Raw genomic sequence first — 18,375 nt, forward strand, 5'->3', positions numbered from 1 at the left:
GTGAAGTGACAAAAGGAAATTTCTTTCAACAACAGTGATATGCAGGTGTTTGTGTGTATGGATATGTGTGTGTCTACGTGCATGTCGTGTGTGTGTGTGTCCGTGACCTCCGTGTTGCTTCGTGCCAGGCTGCAGTTTGGTTCAAGTTGCTGTGAGATGACAGGAGAGGTTGGGGGGGGGCACGGAGAGAAGAAGCTGGGCCCAGCTGCCTGGCATTAAGCAATGACCTCTGCATAATGAAAGATGGCGACAACATTTCCCACTCATTACAAGGTTCCACACTGTGACAAGATTTGCATATTCATATATTTTTCCCTCCACCTCCCCTCCCGTTTTTTTCACCGCAAATTATTTTTTCCTGTGAGCAGGACATCTGCCTCCCTGACACTGCTCTGGAAGAGGAAAAATAAATAAATATGTGTGCAGAGAGGCACATGATCTATCCAGATGCCACAGAAATATGGCACGATGTTGACATCTCCGTACACCCCGACCGTGTGTGTTTTCCGCGGTTTAAGCACCAGGAAATCATGTTAGGGGTCAGTGGAGAAGAATACAGCTTGGGCAGAAAAACCTGACAGAGGTCTGGAATGTATATCTGTTTTGCATATTATTGTTCTACCACAGTGACATAAATACCACTGCAATACTGGTGTCGCAGGTTACGTATAGTTGGGGACAACTAAAACTCATGTCACAGAGGAAAGGATCCACAGATGTGTTACTGAGCTCATTATAGTCCAGCTCTTTATGTAGCAGGTCTGGCTGTATCTTAAAGCTCAGGTATAAATTACATGAGGTATAAATTACAAAAGATGTAATACTGGGGACCACCTTGAACTGCCCATTTATTTACAGTCAAAAGTTGAAAAATATTACTACGTTTACATTTTTTAACATATTTAAATAATGTATGCAAAGACAGAGGTTGAATATACGTGAATTTAATAGATGATGAAGATGGTGTTCTGCAGAAAAAAAAAATTCTCCTTGAGAAGTCTAGTGAATGTACACACACGCTTAATGTACCATCAGACCTGCAAAATGGATATTGTATTGTATATTTCTCTGATCAAAAGAGCATCAGAATGCCAGCTCTCCCACTCCTTACAAGACATAATTACATTTCAACATCAAACGCAAAGGTGCCACAAATGAAGTTGGGTAAATACAGACATGTATGCAAAGACCATAAATGTACAAAGTTATTCATCAAAAGAAACACTTTAAAAATGCCTTAAAAAACAATCAGGAAAGGTTTGAAAAGAAACAAAAAAAAAAAAACACAAAGCAGCAAAAGTGGGAATTTGAATCCCTTTTATTTAGTTGGGTAACTTTAATTCAAATGAATCAGGCTGAGCTGCACCCGCCAACCGTGCCCGAAGAGTTGCCGTTCTCAACGTGCAGCATAACGATCACCGCAGCACTTCTGAATACAAACTGTTTTATGTGAATACCTCAAGCTGAGGGCTACATAAATATAGAATTAGACAAAGTGTTATTTTTTTCTTTTTATGTTTTATTTTTCCCCTCTTTTCTCACTCTCCAGCAACATCCCCAGGTTGGGTTGGCTCTAAGCAGATGCAGGCACTTACTTCAAAAAGTTGCAGCTCCCTTATGATAGCTCTGCAAAAAGGTTTTCTTTTAACTTAAATCAGCAAATGTGCGGAGCACAGACCTAGCGGCATGTTTCTCTCCCCTAGAAATAACTGCTTGCAGGGATCAATTTGAAATTTAAATTGTGGTGAAATGGTGTTTGTCATTAACAATCAAATATTTGAACCATTGAAATACCTTTGCCCCCTCCATGTGTGCACCCTCTGCCCCTAGTTGGAAAATATTGCACGGGGCATTGTTTTGATGATGGTGAACTGAAAAGCTGGTGATGCTCTCAGAAAACATCACACGTAAGTGAGAGCAGGAGGAGAAACCAAAGCCAATCATCTGGAATTATAGATTTATATCAAAGTATTAACATATCAAAACAGATACACAGACCAGAGGAATAGTACACTGTAAAAAAAAAAAAATCATACAGGAATTTAGTGTCAAGTCAACTAGTGTTGTGTGGAGTCTCATTAACCTAACTCAAATTTACAGGTTACATTTATTTAAGTTAATCAAAGTTAATTTTTCTAGTATTTAGTTCTAAACTTATAAACATGAGTTCTTCTAACTTTACTGTAAATCTTTTGACTTGAATTTGAGTTCAAACAACTCATTAAATTGAGCTTCTAAAGAAAAATGATCAGCATATTAGCAAACTTCCTAGCATACATTGTTTGAGTATAAAAAAAAATCAAATTTATTTGTTATTTTATATATATATTTAACATGTTTTCAATTAATATCAAGCTTATATGACTACATTATCTCAACCTTTTTAAGTAAAGCTTTTTTTAAGATAAACACAATTTTTCATTGTTTGAGAGTTAAAACCCTTGAGACTCTTCTTTCTTAGTCAATAAGTATAAGGCATTATTGTTTGTTTTCACAATAATGAAAACACTGTGAACAATGATGATGGTTAGTATTGAATTCAGAACCGACCCCCTTTTACTTTTATGAATTTAATAAATTGTAATAAATGTCAAATGTTATAAATGTCCATCAGTGTTGTGCTGGTTCAACATAATATCTTTAATATCAGCTGGAACTGAATTCATATCAAGTTTGATGATTTGATGAAAAAAAAAAGTTTTCAATCTTCAAAAATTTACTTTTCAAATTCATTCAACTTAAAATTCAAAAAAGGCAGCCTGTACACTAAGTTTTTTAATTCAAACAAAGGTAAACCGACAAAGAAAAGTTTATTTTTACCGTGTCCACTTTTTAGCTGTGTTGATTTTGCTGCAGACCATCATGATGTTGCACATATGGAGACGCACACAGAAAGTAAAGAGAGCAGGAGAGTTGGGTAAAAGGCAGAATGGGAGAGAAGTAGTAAGGTAGGACAAATGGAGAGAGGGAGAAGAGCTTCCTGTCATCTCTGAGAGGCAGCATCTCTGCTTAATGTTCATTAGGGGGCTGATTGAATTGGGGGGTGTAGCACTGTCACTGTTAATGGAGTGATCTCTAATTGGAGCACATTAGCTCTATAGGTTCTGGCTAGTGTCAAAGGCAGACAGAAGGACAAGATGTAGCACGAGAGTCTAACACATCCTGCCAATGCTGAGAATAAACCAGAATAAACAAATTGTCATTATCTGTTGAGCATTCGCATAAATAATCAATCGATGAATTCCCTGATGAATTATGTTGTGCTTTCTTCATTTTATATCAGATCAACAGATTAATGTGAAAATGTCATAGTTTCTTTTAAATTTTGTCTTCCTTTTTATAGGCTGGAAAGGCCTGTGGCTCTATCAGAGCTGTGAGGGGTGTGTGTGTGTGTGTGTGTGTGTGTGTGAGAGGGAATGCGTTGTGTGTGTCCATATGTACCGTGCCTCCGGGCCTTGACTGTGATGGTTTAAACATGGAGGTGAGGAGCAACTTCAAGGCCAAAGTAAGGTGTGTTCCTGGTAATGACGAGCACAAATGGCCGCTATATCGCCATCCAACAAGACCCAGAACTTGATCTGTAATGGCTGCCCATAAAGGAGAATCATCATCAATGAAAATGACAGGTTATTAAGATCCGATTTTAGGGGGGAGGGGCGGCGGGCATGGCTTTAGTATGATAGGTTAGCTATCTATAAAACCTTTAAAGCCCAGTCCTCAACGACATCAGTCCCGATTCCCATCTCCCCGCACCCTGTGCCAGAGACACATGCTAATAAGCTCACAACCTTTAATTAAGCAATATGTGTAAGTAGGCAGCCATTATGGCCTGATTTGTGAGCCACTTCATTACACAGAGCACCGGCTAGCAGACACATATTCAATACAAATCAAGCTGGCCTGAATATTATCCTGCTTAATGTGAAGCCAATATTGATATTTTATCACTCGTGTTCTGATTAGTGACTTTTAGAATCTTCATTTTTCACCATGTTGAGGCAGCGCTGAACATCTAATGAGCTGCATTCATTAGAAGTGTTGCTGAACATTGTTTATTATGTTACAAATAGCTTATTAGTTCACATACACTATTTATGTTTACTTGCAAAAGCAATATAAGTTACTTTATTCTTTGTTCGGGTGAGCCAGTCTTCCATCCTTATCCTTTTGACCACATTACTTTCTATATATTTTTTCATTTAAAGGGACAGTTCAGATTATTTGAAGTAGGGTTGTAGAAGGTACTGGTAGTCAGCGTATTACCTACAGTAGATCCCAGTCAGCACACTTCTAGTTTGGAGAAGCAGAGAAGGACACCATTGCAGTGTCACACAGCCTTTTCTGATAGGAAACCACTGTTATAAAAGCCAAATATCAGTCTCTCCGAACCAACCAAACCCCACAGGCAGAATCAGTCATTTTACCCTGCAGAACTCAAGTGTTCAGGTGTGACTTTAGTGAATCGGAATAATCCTTTTCAAACACCACTGTTACACAATGTCATGAACAAACTAACAGATCGAGGCAGTGGTAGACCAGCAACTCTTGTGTCCTGTAAGGTAAAACTACTGATTTTACCTGTGGAGTTTGGTTGGTTAGGAGAGACTGATATTTGGCTTATATAACAATGGTTTGACAGATAAAGCAGTGAAAATATTCTAAATATAGCACACAATTAAACTGACATATATATATATATATATATATATATATATATATATATATATATATATATATATATATATATATATATACATATATATATATATATATATATATATATATATTGTTCAACCTTTTGTAACCCCATTCCTTTTAGAAAAAGTTATGTACCCAGAAAGTACTACACAATTATAGAATACACAGGTGCATTTTTAATACTGAGAGAAACCTGTTGAAAAGTGGAGCTTAAAATTCTGAAACTGTTTCTGTTTATAACATTTGAATAATTCAAGAACTATAACAGACACTTCAGACACTTTCAGTCAAACAGACAGTTGATCAAATGACACACATCAGTTCAGGGTACAACTATCTCCTACTTTGCTTTGATATCATTGGTTGAGGTCCTGCAGTGCAAAACTAGAGCCACACCCACTTCCCCCTACTGGCTCCACACGATGGGACCCTGAGGGAACGAAACATGGCATCAAACTGTGTAAATTCTGCTAAACAAACAGCAGGTAGGAGGTGTGTGTGTGAGAGAGAGAGGAGGTGATGAGGGTTACTGTGTGTCTACTTTTCTTTGTGCGCTGTCTAATACTGTGAGCGACCTAAAAACATATTTTTGTGTGATTTTCATGTAGAAGTATCACTCACGCCCAAATAGTTTCTTCCGTTTCCGTAGCTGCTGTGGAGCACTTGCACCTTCATTGTCCTCTGTCTGATTGGCAGAGCCCTGACCCCGGCAGGGCACCATCCTGGCTGTGTTGTACACCGCTTCCACGTCACCAATCACCTTCAGAAAAAAAAAAAAAAAAACATGCAAGGAAAACTTAACAATAAATGAACAGTACAACAACTGTTTCAGGAGGGCCCCGGGGCCAAATGTATCAAGCATCTCAAAGTACAGGTTGAACTCGGATGACAGAGACTGAGATTGGCAGGAGAACTGCTATTTTCCTCCAGGCCTGCGAGTAGTGTTGTCATGCATAGTCTCTGCCTCTGTCCTGGTGCTTAGAGTGAACTTGGAGGAGAAGCAGAAATGGAGACTTTATATGACACACTACCTCTGGTCCCAGAGGGGAAACGGCTCTCACAACTCTGGGTTGGCCTACTTATGTACAGTGATATAAAATACAACTTAAATCCCACTGGTATGAGCCTTGATAAAATGATACATTGTCTGTTTTTCTAAAAATTTAATATATTTTTTAATTCTTTGATATGCAAGATATCCAGATGCCATCTAATCCACGACATGGGTCAGAAATAATCCATATAAATTTCCTATTTTATTTAATACTTGTCTGAGTGTCTCCTTGCTACATCTTTTGAAATCCATTGATGTCACCGTTAAATTTTCCAAGCATTCTTTCAATAAAACACACACACAAACCTGAAACTTGTTTATTTGTCACGTAACATACATGTTAGTTATTACTGATAACTGATGTTGAACTGTAGTGTATAGGTAGTGTAACTGCAGTGAAGTCTGTATGGCCCTTTCAAGTTGGTGGAGGGATTTGTCTGATTAATTTCAATAATGATCAAGACTCCAGCATGGCGTCTCTTGATGTCTCATGATGTCTCTTAGAGGAACAAGTGGCACTGCTCTTGTGTTTGCCACCGTGACGTTGCACAGGATGGTGGGGTCCTAGTCTGATGACATCAGGTGGGGCCAGCCCATTCAGAATCTTAACCCAAGTTCGCTGGCTTCGTCCTGGTCTCTCTCTGCGTACCTCTGGTTTCCCAGCTCTCCCTTCTTCTCTGAAGTGTGGTGGAGGTTCACCGTCTACTACATTTAAGTTTGATCATGGTTTGTCTCTGCTATGTGGATGTAAATAGCCACAATGTCTCTGGGTGTAAAAAGCTTGGCTGCTGACACCTGGGTGCTAATGGCATGTGATCAAAAACAAGATACATGCATACCTGGAAAATTAAATAATAAAATATTGATATTTCTTTCAAATATACAGGAAAAAAACACTCAGCCATGCATGAAATAACAGTTGTTACAACAATTGTTATTTTGACCCATGTTGTACATTAGAAGGGTACACTGTAAATGCAAACATGCCTGTAACTTAATTTATATTAGTCTTTTAACGTTACTTGCCTACACTGAGTTGCCAGTACTCAAGTACTTTTACCATCATACTTGCTTCATTCTATAATATTTACTTGATTTTTCTGTGTAAGTTGGTGGCAGCTCTTTAAGGATGGTGCTCCTCAAGGATGGGGCAGAGGATGTGGCTGAGTCTTCCTCAGGGCCTGATGAAGACGGCTGGTTTGACTAAAAGTGTGCTGACACAGATGAGTTCTTTTACTTACTTTTACCAATTTAATCTGTTTCCTTTTTAAGTATACTTAACTTGCTAGAATTTACAGTGTAATGATACAAATATAATATTTATTTGAAAAGTAAGGAAAAATGAAAAGGATTTGTAATGATTCAAAACAAGTTAACTAATACCTGGATTGTTGAATAATGGAATTAATTTATGGCAAAGAGAAATAGGATGAAAAGTTCTTTTTTGATCTATGATGTGCATAAAAGGGTTAACATAAATATACGAAGAAAATACATTCAATGAAACTGTGTTACATAAATAATAACTGAAATTTAATATAATGATGGGTTAAGTCAAAATTACTTCTGCATTCTTTCCACACGTCTATATTTCATAACAGCGGCATCAAGCAGTCATGTCAAAACGGTAGGCTGGCACTTTTCTAAAGTTGCAAATTACACAGATAGAGCAGCAATTGAGCAAACTTGAAAAAAATGTGCCACAGAGTGCTTCTTTATCTGAAACTAGTATAAACTTGCCAGATAATTACATGCGGTGTACTTTGGAGAAGTCCTCCTGCTAAGCAGATATGGCTGCCAGGGAGGCATTAATCTCCTCATGCAACATACAGTACGAAGCCAAGGACATTCCCCCCTCTCTCTCTCTCTCTCCCTCTTCTTGTCTGTGTCTCTCGTAACCACACACACCACATGCAGAAAAGACAGCACACACACAGCATACAGAGCACACTCACTTCCTGTATAAATCATATTCATATTTCTGAGGGCTGCCGATGACCTCACGGCAAATGAAGCGTGGGTCCTCAGCTCCGCAGCGGCAATCAAACGTGCGGCAGAGTAATTACAAAAGAGGGGTAGGAGGGAGAATTGATGCGGTTTGTCAATTAATGTTGCTGCAAGGTGTTTTTTCGAAAGGTTAACTTCTTCATATTCTCTGCATGCTAAATTAGGTCAATATTGGTCCGGTGAAGAGTCGTCGTCACGCGCAGACGGACGGATGGTGGGCTGAGTCATGGAACGACGAGACAAAGGGACCTTGTTAATGAGAGATTTGATGGCGTATCATGATGATGAGGTGTCCCACAAGAAAGAGCAATCCTCTGTGCTCTTTACAACTTCTCATCGCTCTGCCTTCATATTCTTGATTCGTCATCAGCAGTATCATTATTAACAATCATCATCATATTTATCTGATTTGTCACCGTTATTATAAAAATCTACAAAGCATAAGGGGTGCATGGGTTCTCCTTTAGCTCTCCTAAAGGAGAACCCATGCACAATAAGATGTAAAAAGCTGTACTATGTATTAAATTAGACAAAAACTAGAAATAATATGGTATATTTGTCAGTAAATAAACACAGCTATGCACTAATTAGACACTCTACAACTAACAGTACACTAAAGAGACGTAAAAAACATTGATTTCACTTTAGTTTACAGTACAGTTTTATTGTCATATGTCTACCCTCTACAAAGTCTAACAAGTCTTACAGTGGGAAACAATACACTTTAGTTGACAGTGCAGTTCTGTTGTAGTGAGTCCCAAATTACCCTCTAATAACATCTAACAAGGGTCTAATAAAGGTTTTAAAATATCTAATGAAAAACATATAGTTGTGTAGCTGTTTAATTTTTGATTTAAAAAACATATCTATATATTTTTGTCTAATTTGATACAGAATACAGCTTTTTTTATGTCCTATCAGTGTACCGTAAAATAAAGTGTGACCAATAATTAAATGTAATACAGTTAAAACCTTACCATGTGAATAAACTGCATACCTTTTGTTTCTACAAATGGTTAAGCACATCCCCCTCAGAAAAGGGAGAGAAGAAAGCACAGCTGAAATTGCAGAGAAAAGTGTTTTTATTTATACAAGTCGCTGGAGATGCTCATCATCAGCGTTTTTTCCGAGCCATAAATAATTTGCGCAGAGAGGTAATATTCAAGCTGGCAGAGCCTTAGTTGTGCATCTTTAATGGAAGTTTTACAGAAGCTGAGCCAGTTCTTGCATATGCTGCTGCCTCCCATATGGAGGAAAGGAGACAAAAGGAGCACAGTTGGCTTGTCCTATCTTTTTATAAGTCCATCGACACTTAAATGCTAGCCCCGGAGAAAAAAACGACACAGGGGGACATAAACCCACTGTGGTTTTAGGAGGGAAGATAATGACTTTGCCTGCATTAATTTCTTCATCAGCCATCTTGTTTCTTCAGACAGAGTGGTTATGAGGCCTTCTCTGAAGGTCCTAGGTTATATAGATGCATTTCCCTGCATAATTTCGGCCCGAACAGTTGTTGTCAGCAGTGCATTTTGTGAGTTGGCAGCTGGGGAACATCTGTTTATAGGTAATGAGTGTTTGAAAAGCAACACCTCACTTTACCTTTAATGTCTTTTATTGGAGCACACTGATGGGAACGTGGCTTTAACTTTTTTGTATTGTTGTGATTCAGCTGGAAGATTCCTTCAACATGGTCAATATTACAGACACCTGCCTTGGGCAACATGCTGGATGAGAGCATATGATGGATCATTAATATTAACTTTCTTTAAACAGAATTCAATATGCAAGTCAATAAAGACTTCATTATCGTTATATTTTTTACGGCACACCCACAACTCAGAATGCACTCCTTCCACTCCATTCCTACTTCTTGCTAACGATGCAACACAGAAAGAAAAAAACAGGTTCAATAATGGCTGAATAAACACAAGAAATATTTAGTTTCTCATGACTCTCACTCTCCAGCAAATCAAACAGGACACACCTCGCTGTTCTGCGCCTTCCAAACAGTGTCTAACAGTGTCTATAGCTTAGGGCACTTCTTCCAGTACTTGCTTTTTAAGGTGTTCGTTTAGACAAATTTTGGGTGTAAATTTGAGGGTATTATGCAAAGCTGCTGGCCCCCGGAGCTGTGGTCATGTTAGTCTAAGGGAGGAGCGAGTCCTCCGGGGCATTGGCGTCCAGGACACTGCCTGCGAAAACAGAGCTCTTTAAAGGAAATGAGCCATCCGTCAATATTTCCTCAGTAAATGGAAACAGACTTCTTAAGTAGCAGGATTAGTCTTTTAACTAACTGGGACAGAGGATGGAGTCACGTTATTACACAGTCAAATAAAGTTTTTTGTCATTGTCGTCCTCCTATTTCAAAGATCAGGTTTTCAAAACAGAATCGAAAAAAAGAATACACTGTAAAAAAACAGTTGAGAAAATTGTTCACATTGAGCTGTGAGCCTGATTTTTGATTATTTACTTATTTGAAAATGAAATGGTAATTGAAAATATTACATTTTTACATTGTAATATTATATTATTACACTGTAAATCTATTGTTCTTACTTAAATTAAATAGTGCCTCATACTTGTTTCATAAATTAATATTTACTTGTTTTTTCTGAGTGTGTTGGTGACAGTAACATCCAACTTGACACAGTTCCTTAGTGGAGGCTACAGAGGGGGCTAAGGTTAGTAAAGCCTTACCTTTCCCAAGGTTGGTTTCCTTTTCTTTTTTTTTGTTTTTTTAACATAATTTGTTATAATTGACAGTGACTCAGAATTGACACTTTGTATTGACACACAATTTCTGAAATCAAATTTTTGGAGCTGCTAAAACTCAAAGATTCATGTTTATCCAATGCAGAAAAGTAAATGATCTCAACAAAACATTATTATTTGATAGAACTTTAAAGAACTCAAGTTTGAGTTGGGCTCAAAACTCAAAAATCTATTGAAGTTGTAAGTTTTCTCAACTTTTTCATTTTTGCAGTGTATATGGTAGACACTACTACAACAGGTAATAGTAATATAATAATAATCATGAGAAAAAAAGAGTATTTCCTTTGAGCATACACGTCCTAAATTGAAATGTTAAGACTATATGTTGATATGCTGCAATAAAGCCTGAGTGAAAAAGGCAAACATACCTCAGTGTATATTGGCTTGAAGTAAAACAAATTACATTAGTTTTTATTGCTTAAACAGGATTCATGCTACATAATACTTTTGTCTAGTAACATAGCAGTGTAACCACATCATCATAAAACATGCTATTATTCGGATAAGTGAATAAAGTAATAAGCCTATACGGGAAAACCCATAAAATTGCTTTAAAATGTCATAAATCTAAGCAGAGAGGAGAACTTCTCTGCATTACTCTGGTCACTGCATCTGATAGCAGAGCTTTTCTATTTCATTCTGTATTTTTTATCTATCTAATTTTTGTAGAAGTGCCTGCACAGCTGTTATTTCTCTCTGAGGAGCTGTCACCTTACATCTGAAGGCCAGTTTGTACACAGCACCCTGTCGCAGTGTGTGTATCGCTGCCAGAATTATATAAAGCACTAATAAAATCAGCTCAAGTGTTCTTCCGAGTGCTGGGGATGCCCTTTGGTGGTTCCTGGATCTTGCTCTATACATAAAACCAGTCTATATATTCAGGGGAGGATTAGTTTTGAATATGTAAAGTGGGGGGTCCGTGCTGCGAGGCGAAGGGGAATGGCATAGTGCTCTCTCGGCGATGCTGAGCATCGGTGTTATCGCTCCCCACTACCAGCGGGTGAAAGAGGACGCCATCGGCATCTCTTGCTACTGGAGGTCCCTGCCTGTTAAGTTGCAAGGAACAGACAGCAATACCCAAGGGACACAGTGTGTGTGAGAAAAAGAGAGCAACAGAAAGATAGAGTAAGCGCGTGTGTGAATGTGTTTCCCAAGGACAGTAACACCTATCTTTCACTTAGCGTGGCCTCTATGAAACTCCCTTCACAGTTTAAAGAATGGAGAGTCAGCGCAGTAGAAATGATTTCACATAGCACAGATGGAGGGATTCATTCTTTTACTCTCAGTGAGTTAAGGTTTCATGTGTCTGGGTTATGAGTGCTGTAAATTTGTGTCAGCGACTGCATTTGTGTGTTTATGCAAAGGGAGACTGTTGTACACTATAAAAAAAACATCATATCATCATCATCAATTCACAAGAATTCAGTGGAATCAACTAATCCTTTCTCATTAACTCAACTTAGTCTCATTATTTATTCAAGTTAACTGAACTTAAAATTTCTGGTATTTATTTTCAAACCCAGAACTTAAGAGCATGAGTTATTTTAACTTAATAAGTCGAACTGAATGATGAGTTGAATGAATGTATTGTACAGGCTTCAGTCAAGTCATTAAATTAACTTTCTGAAGAAACATGATCAGCAAACTTCCCAGCATGCATTGTTTGAATGTAAAAGGAAATCAAATTTGTTAGTAATGTTTGTCAGGGTGACTAATTAGTTGTTGGTTCAACTTAACATGTAACATTTGTTGTTGTTGAATTATGTCAACAAAATATTACATAACTTAGTTAAGTTCAGAACTGAAAAGTTTGAGTTTGATTCAAGTTTTAAGTTTATTTGTTTTAAATCATTACAAATTACCACAACTTTTCTTTTCCAATTAAGTCAAATTAAGATTTTATAGCAGCCCACACTTAACTTCTCAAAGTTATTTTTACACTGTAGGTTTTTTGTGTATACCATAACTTTTTTTTTGATCTGTGTGTGTTTGTCTGTGTTGATGAGTGTGTGCTGCTATGAACAATCCCCCCCAGATGTCTCATCTGCTCTGCACAGGTCTAGAGGCTACAGACACACACACACACACACACACACACACACACATGCATATATACACATACACACACAGACAGTGCGACACCAGTAATAAATATACCATGCTGTGTGTTTACTCACATAAGCTCACCATCAGTCAAACTATGACGGAGAACCATTAGAACGCAAAAGAGCCTCAGAGCTAATTGTTAGCGCATACAACCCCCTCCTCCCTCACTCCGCTGACATTCAAACTTCAAAATATTAATTTTGTGGGGATGATCCAGGTTGCTCTTGGGCGACTGACAGAATGATTGAGGAAAGGAATGACTTCTCGCCACTGCAGCAGTTGTCACAAAGCACTACTTTTAATTAGGCAACAATCTGTGAACCAGTCTGTTTCTGACCTGCCTGTCTTGCAGGGACTTGGAGGACGTGGAGCTAAATATAAGTTGCAATAATTACAATGCACGGCAAAGTTAGGCAGCACTGTGTGCTTTTTTTTTTCTGTTTCAAATTACGTTTCATCATAAGTCATAACACACTATTAAACAGGATGTGGCGCTGGAATTTTTATTATATAGCATACAGATTGTAAACGGTTGTTACAGGCAGACAAGGCCAGGAGAAAGGTGAGTTTTGTTGACTTTGTTCGCATGATGAACTAAGTCTTGATTTGTTTTTCAGAGCAAATCCTGTCATTTCCTGTTTGAAAAGAAGAAATAAATTGAATCTGGTTTAAACCAAGGAAAAAATAAAATTCTGTCACAGTCATTCACCCTTTCAGACCACAGAGCTGTACTGTTGTCTTTTTATTGTTCCAAAAGCAGAGTAGAGAACTAGTTTTCTACTTTCTTCCTCTCCCTCCATTTGCCCTCTTCCCTTCATTTTCCTGCCTCGGCATAAGTATACACTTTCTTTGTATTTGTGGTCACATAATAACTGCATGTAATCCCACTGCCAATATCATAAGGTACAACTGACTCTGAATATTGTCAAACCTACCTGTGTTAATCATGTTTCCAGCAGTAGAAACAGGAAAAGAGACAGACAGAGATTTCTTTCTTTATAGCTTGTGAAAATAGTTGTTTTGACAAATCATATAAAATATATTGATATCCCACCTCAATGATAGCCCCATCTGGTTGTCGGAGGAAGTGCCTGTATCTTTGTTTCAGCCCACTCAGGTAGAGGGTGTAGATGGCCACATGGGTGCTGGTCTCTCCCTCTGGTGGGGGTGCACCCTCCCTCTGGGGCTCACTTGGGGCTGCAGAGCCTGCTAAGGGGTCTTCCACTGTCCAGATATAGTCATAGACTGTCACCTAATCAAACACAAAAATGAAGGGAGATAATGTGAGCAGGGACTGTAAACTCTTACTTGATGGTGTGTTCAAAAGCATCTCAAAATCTCTGATATCCAAGGCTTCAAAGTGGGCTGCTAAATAATTGCATTGACAAGTTATATTGTTGGAAAATCAAACTGAAAAGAAAATACAACCATTAAAGGTGCAGTGTGTAATATTTACAGGGATTTATTTACAGAATGACAAAATGGACGAGCCTGTGTCCATATAGTGTTTTTCTCTGGCAGAAAACTGCGGCAGGGTGCTCTGGATGAAGTGCATGTGCAGTGAGAGAAAAAATATTGTTTCTGGGTTTGATATTACGCTTGACATTAGCTATGAAGCTAACTTAATGCTACAAACAAGGGTTGATTACACAGCTCATAAGTTTACAACATATAGGGTAATAAAAGCATGACACTCATCATCAACAATCCGGCGATCTGCTCCCACAAAGGGGCTATTCTGTCAGAACAAGCTACCAGGGTGATGAGTCCACAATGTATGATTAATTGCCTGAAAAAAAAGCAATGGTAATGACACCAGTGCCTTTCTCAAAAGTTCTTTCATATTTTCAGCTAGAAGTGCTCAGACTGACCACACAAAAAAGGCAAATGGTTAATACGTATGCTTTCATTAGTGCATAATCACATGCTTGGAAGAGGAGGGTAAGACGAGGTGTTTGCAGTCTGCAACCTCACCATTAGATGCCACTAAATCTTACACACTGGTCGTTTGCATGGTGGTGCATTCAATGTTAAAATACACTTTTTGGTCTTTGCTACAGTATGCTGAGTGTTTATCTGAACACATATTGCAAGTACATGTGGGATAAAATCCTCAGATGATACAAAAATAAGTGCCAGTAACTTAAAAAAACATGTACAAAATATTAAAATCAGTCTGTACCTTGCAAACTGCTGAGATGTTCATTTTAATTACATGCAACTGCAGCCACCAGATAAGCACCACTGGCGTACAGTACATCAGCACGCTAATTCCTAGTAGCGCATGAGTCCTATGGGGCCTGATTTGTGGCAGGTAAAGAGACAGGCTGTGTTTGTGATCATGCATACACATGTATAATCCTGGTGGCAGGCTTGTTTATGACTCTTTGTGTGTGTGTGTGTGTGTGTGTACTGGGGGCTCACACACCTGTAATGCGTTGCCCCTCTGTGTTAGGGTGAGACACGTGGAGCAAGCGAAGCGTGTAGCATGTTATATAGGTCATGTAACTCGAAGTCATCCATGTGTGAAGATCATGGGGGCTCGCTGCCTTCCTGATAGTGTCTGCTGGTGAGGGTTTGAATGTCTGATCTCATGCATCACCACAGATCTTATACATCATATTAACTAAAAAACAACGTAGTAAATCCACACAAAGTAAATGAAATGAAAATGTGACAGGAATGTTTTGTAGGACATATATCCAAACTTCATGTTCCAGATGACCAGGCAAAGATAGACCTAAATCTGTCTGAGACTTTTTAGATGCATTTGTGTGTGTCTTTGTTTGTGTATATTCCATAGCTGTGATCATCAACTAATGGGCTCACAGGCCACATCTGGCCCACCAAACTTCCCATCAGGCCCGCAGAATGGCCACTAATGAAAACACATGTTGACTTTTATTTTGATGTTAACACAGGAAATATAACATGTTTGTCAGTGAGCATAGTTTTACCGCTAATGATCATCACAATGAAAAAAGCTTTTTTTGATAGCGGATAAGTTTAAAATGTTGGAACATGAAGCACAGGCACAGTGAGCTGTTGTTTTCACTAACAGACGATGAATATCATGTCCAATACTTTAGGATTCTTAAAATTTCTTCGTCATATCCTGAGGCCATGTCTCACTTGAACTGTTGGCTACACTGCTACACTGCCCCCAACAGCTTCCAGTAGTATTGCGCGGTTTTGTCCATATCAGCAAGCTTCAGAAAATGTGCACAAATATGACCGAAACGAGCACAGAGTACAGACAGAAGACTCTGTCCATATGCATATGCATGTCTAACGTTAAGCATAGAAGAACCTTTAGGTGAAGAGCTGCAGGTGGCAGGCTGCAACTTCTCAGCGAGGGAGCCATCTCCTTCCACTGTGTGCTGCTGATTGTGTGCAACAGGTAATCAGATCACAGTTGCGCACAAAATGATGGAAAAGGATCGATTATTGCCTGACTTGTTAATAAAACAACAACTGTTTACTTTGCTGCCTCAAAATTCTGTCACTGGTTGTAAACTGCACTTGCTGTTACCACCAGTAACTACAGGTGTCAAATGCAAAGTAAGGGTCCAACTGCACAGTACAGCCAAAACTAGTTAAAGCTGATTATTATTCCCTATCAGGACTGCATTATGCTGTTATTTTTCAGGACTTAAATTGTTTAACCATCACTCCTCACTGAACTGCCTCCTTGGCAGAGGTTTGTGAACATTTTGTCATTAAGTATCTAGTTTTCATTATGGATTTCCCATGCTTCTTAAGTGTCTGTTCACGCTGATAATGGCTAATAAAAAACATTAATTTTGTAAGGAAGTGAATAAGCTAGGTGCATAGGATTATTTGAATGTCTGGCCCCCACAGTGTCGGCTTAAAAGAATCTGGCCCTTGGACAAATGCAGTTGAGGACCCCTGCTCTATAGGGAGCTATGTGGGATGTGGGCCATAATGCAAACTCAGACCAGGGAGAACCTCATACACACACACATTAAGCCACACACACTCACATGCACACACACAGTCAGAGTCACAAAGAGGAGGAAGTTTTTCAAGTAGTTTGTGAAACTCAAGGTGACCCCCTAATTGGCTGCGTAATTATGATTCGTCTAAAAATACAGAAAAAGGAAAAAAGGCAAACTCATTCAGCAGGCCGTGAGTGGCAGGGTCAAGCTGAAGGAGAGGTTTAATTTGGTGGTGTATCGATGTCACCCTGCACTTATAAACGGTTAGCCAAACACAACTCTAGGCACTTCACCGAGAAAACAGTGGGAGCCATTACACCACTTGTAATTAGAGACATTGCATAAACTGCAAACCAGACAGCCCCATGAGTAGAAAGGACCTCATTGTCAAAATGTCAAAGAGTCACGAGTGCTGAGAGAAAGACGACCAGCTAAGAACATTTAAAGAAGGTGTGTGTGTGTCAGGGGGAGGTGGGGACGCGGGGATGCATCTCTTCAACGCTAATTAAGACGCTCATTAGTGAAATCGCCTCAACTGCGCCTTGCCTCTAGCTTGGCCTCGGCCCACACTGGGGGAAACTGATTACCTGAATTCCTTAAGTAATCAGCACCTCTGCTAGGCAGCAATCAGTCTGTTTGGATAGTGTGTGTATGTTGATTTGCTGCTTTTTTTTTCATTTTTGAGGAAACACAAGTGGGAGTGTGCAGAAAATCTGGTCACACTCTTTTTTACCGTACACCAATAAGATGTAACAAGCTATACTTTGTCTTAAATTAGATTAAATGAAATAGAAATACTATATTCTTTATTAGACAATATTAGACCCTTTATTAGACCCTTATTAGACTTTCTTAGAATGTAATTTGGGACAACTTACAAAAGATTTACACTGTCAACTAAAGTGTATGATTTTCCATTGTTAGACCCCTATTAGACTTTACTTGAGGCCAAAATTAAAGAGGGAGAGAAACATTTTGTCTATCGGTGACACAGACTTACTGTAATACTTAAGGCAGATAATGCGATTTGTGATTTCACATTAGTTTACATTTCATTTCTTTTGTAATGTGTTTCTAATTACCCTTGAATGAAGTCTAATAAAGGTCTTATACAGGGAAAAAATACGCTTTAGTTTTCTTTACAGTGCCGTTGTAATGTGTGCCTGTTTACCTTCTAATGAAATCTAAAAAAGGGTCTAACAGTGGGAAACAATACACTTTAGTTTACTGTTCTGTTCTAGTGTAATGTGTCCCTAATTAACGTCTAGTCTAATAATGGGCCTAATATTTTCTGAAGAGCATATTATTTGTAGTTTCTGTCTTGGTTCAAAGCACAGCTTGTTATGTCATATTATTTTTCTGTAAAATAAAGTGCGACTGAAAATCCTAGATCGCTTCCTGTGTTGTGGTTCCCTGCGTAAGGATTCAGAAACATTTAAAGGCACAAATGTGGGAAAAAACTGAGTAAGAAAATATGCTTTCCTGCAGTACTGGTCACAGGAGGTGTGCCTATGACCCGGTTAAGGCCCCAGTCCAGGATTTTATAAACCAAGCTGTACAGTGGTGATAGAAACACCATGGATTCAGCCATGTACTCTAAGTCACTTTGGTTAAACACACCTGCTTGAATTCCCCTGTGTGGTATGCATGTGTATGTATTTTGGCTTGCATGAAAATAGATTTTTTTGATGTTAGCCATGCCACCATCCTACGCTAATTAGCACGTGAAATCCACTTGACAAGACTAGACAAAAGCTTGAAAAGGTGTTTGTGTGTTCG

General features: G+C 38.6%; 1 protein-coding gene across 2 annotated transcripts in view; it reads right to left on the reverse strand.

Annotated features, from left to right (window-relative positions):
* Window positions 1–5,054: 5,054 nt before the first annotated feature.
* Window positions 5,055–18,375, reverse strand: part of ofcc1 (orofacial cleft 1 candidate 1) — a 110,103-nt gene continuing 96,782 nt past the window's right edge. For both annotated transcript variants that reach the window (XM_084747274.1, XM_084747273.1), the window contains 3 exons: window positions 13,692–13,889; window positions 5,320–5,458; window positions 5,055–5,128 (listed from right to left, as the gene is read on the reverse strand). In XM_084747274.1, coding sequence (XP_084603400.1) covers window positions 5,055–5,128; window positions 5,320–5,458; window positions 13,692–13,889 — 411 coding nt within the window. The remainder of the gene's footprint in view (window positions 5,129–5,319; window positions 5,459–13,691; window positions 13,890–18,375) is intronic.

The sequence above is a fragment of the Lutjanus erythropterus genome, chromosome 21 (genome assembly GCF_056507025.1).
Source record: "Lutjanus erythropterus isolate fLutEry1 chromosome 21, fLutEry1.hap2, whole genome shotgun sequence".
NCBI lineage: Eukaryota > Metazoa > Chordata > Actinopteri > Lutjaniformes > Lutjanidae > Lutjanus > Lutjanus erythropterus.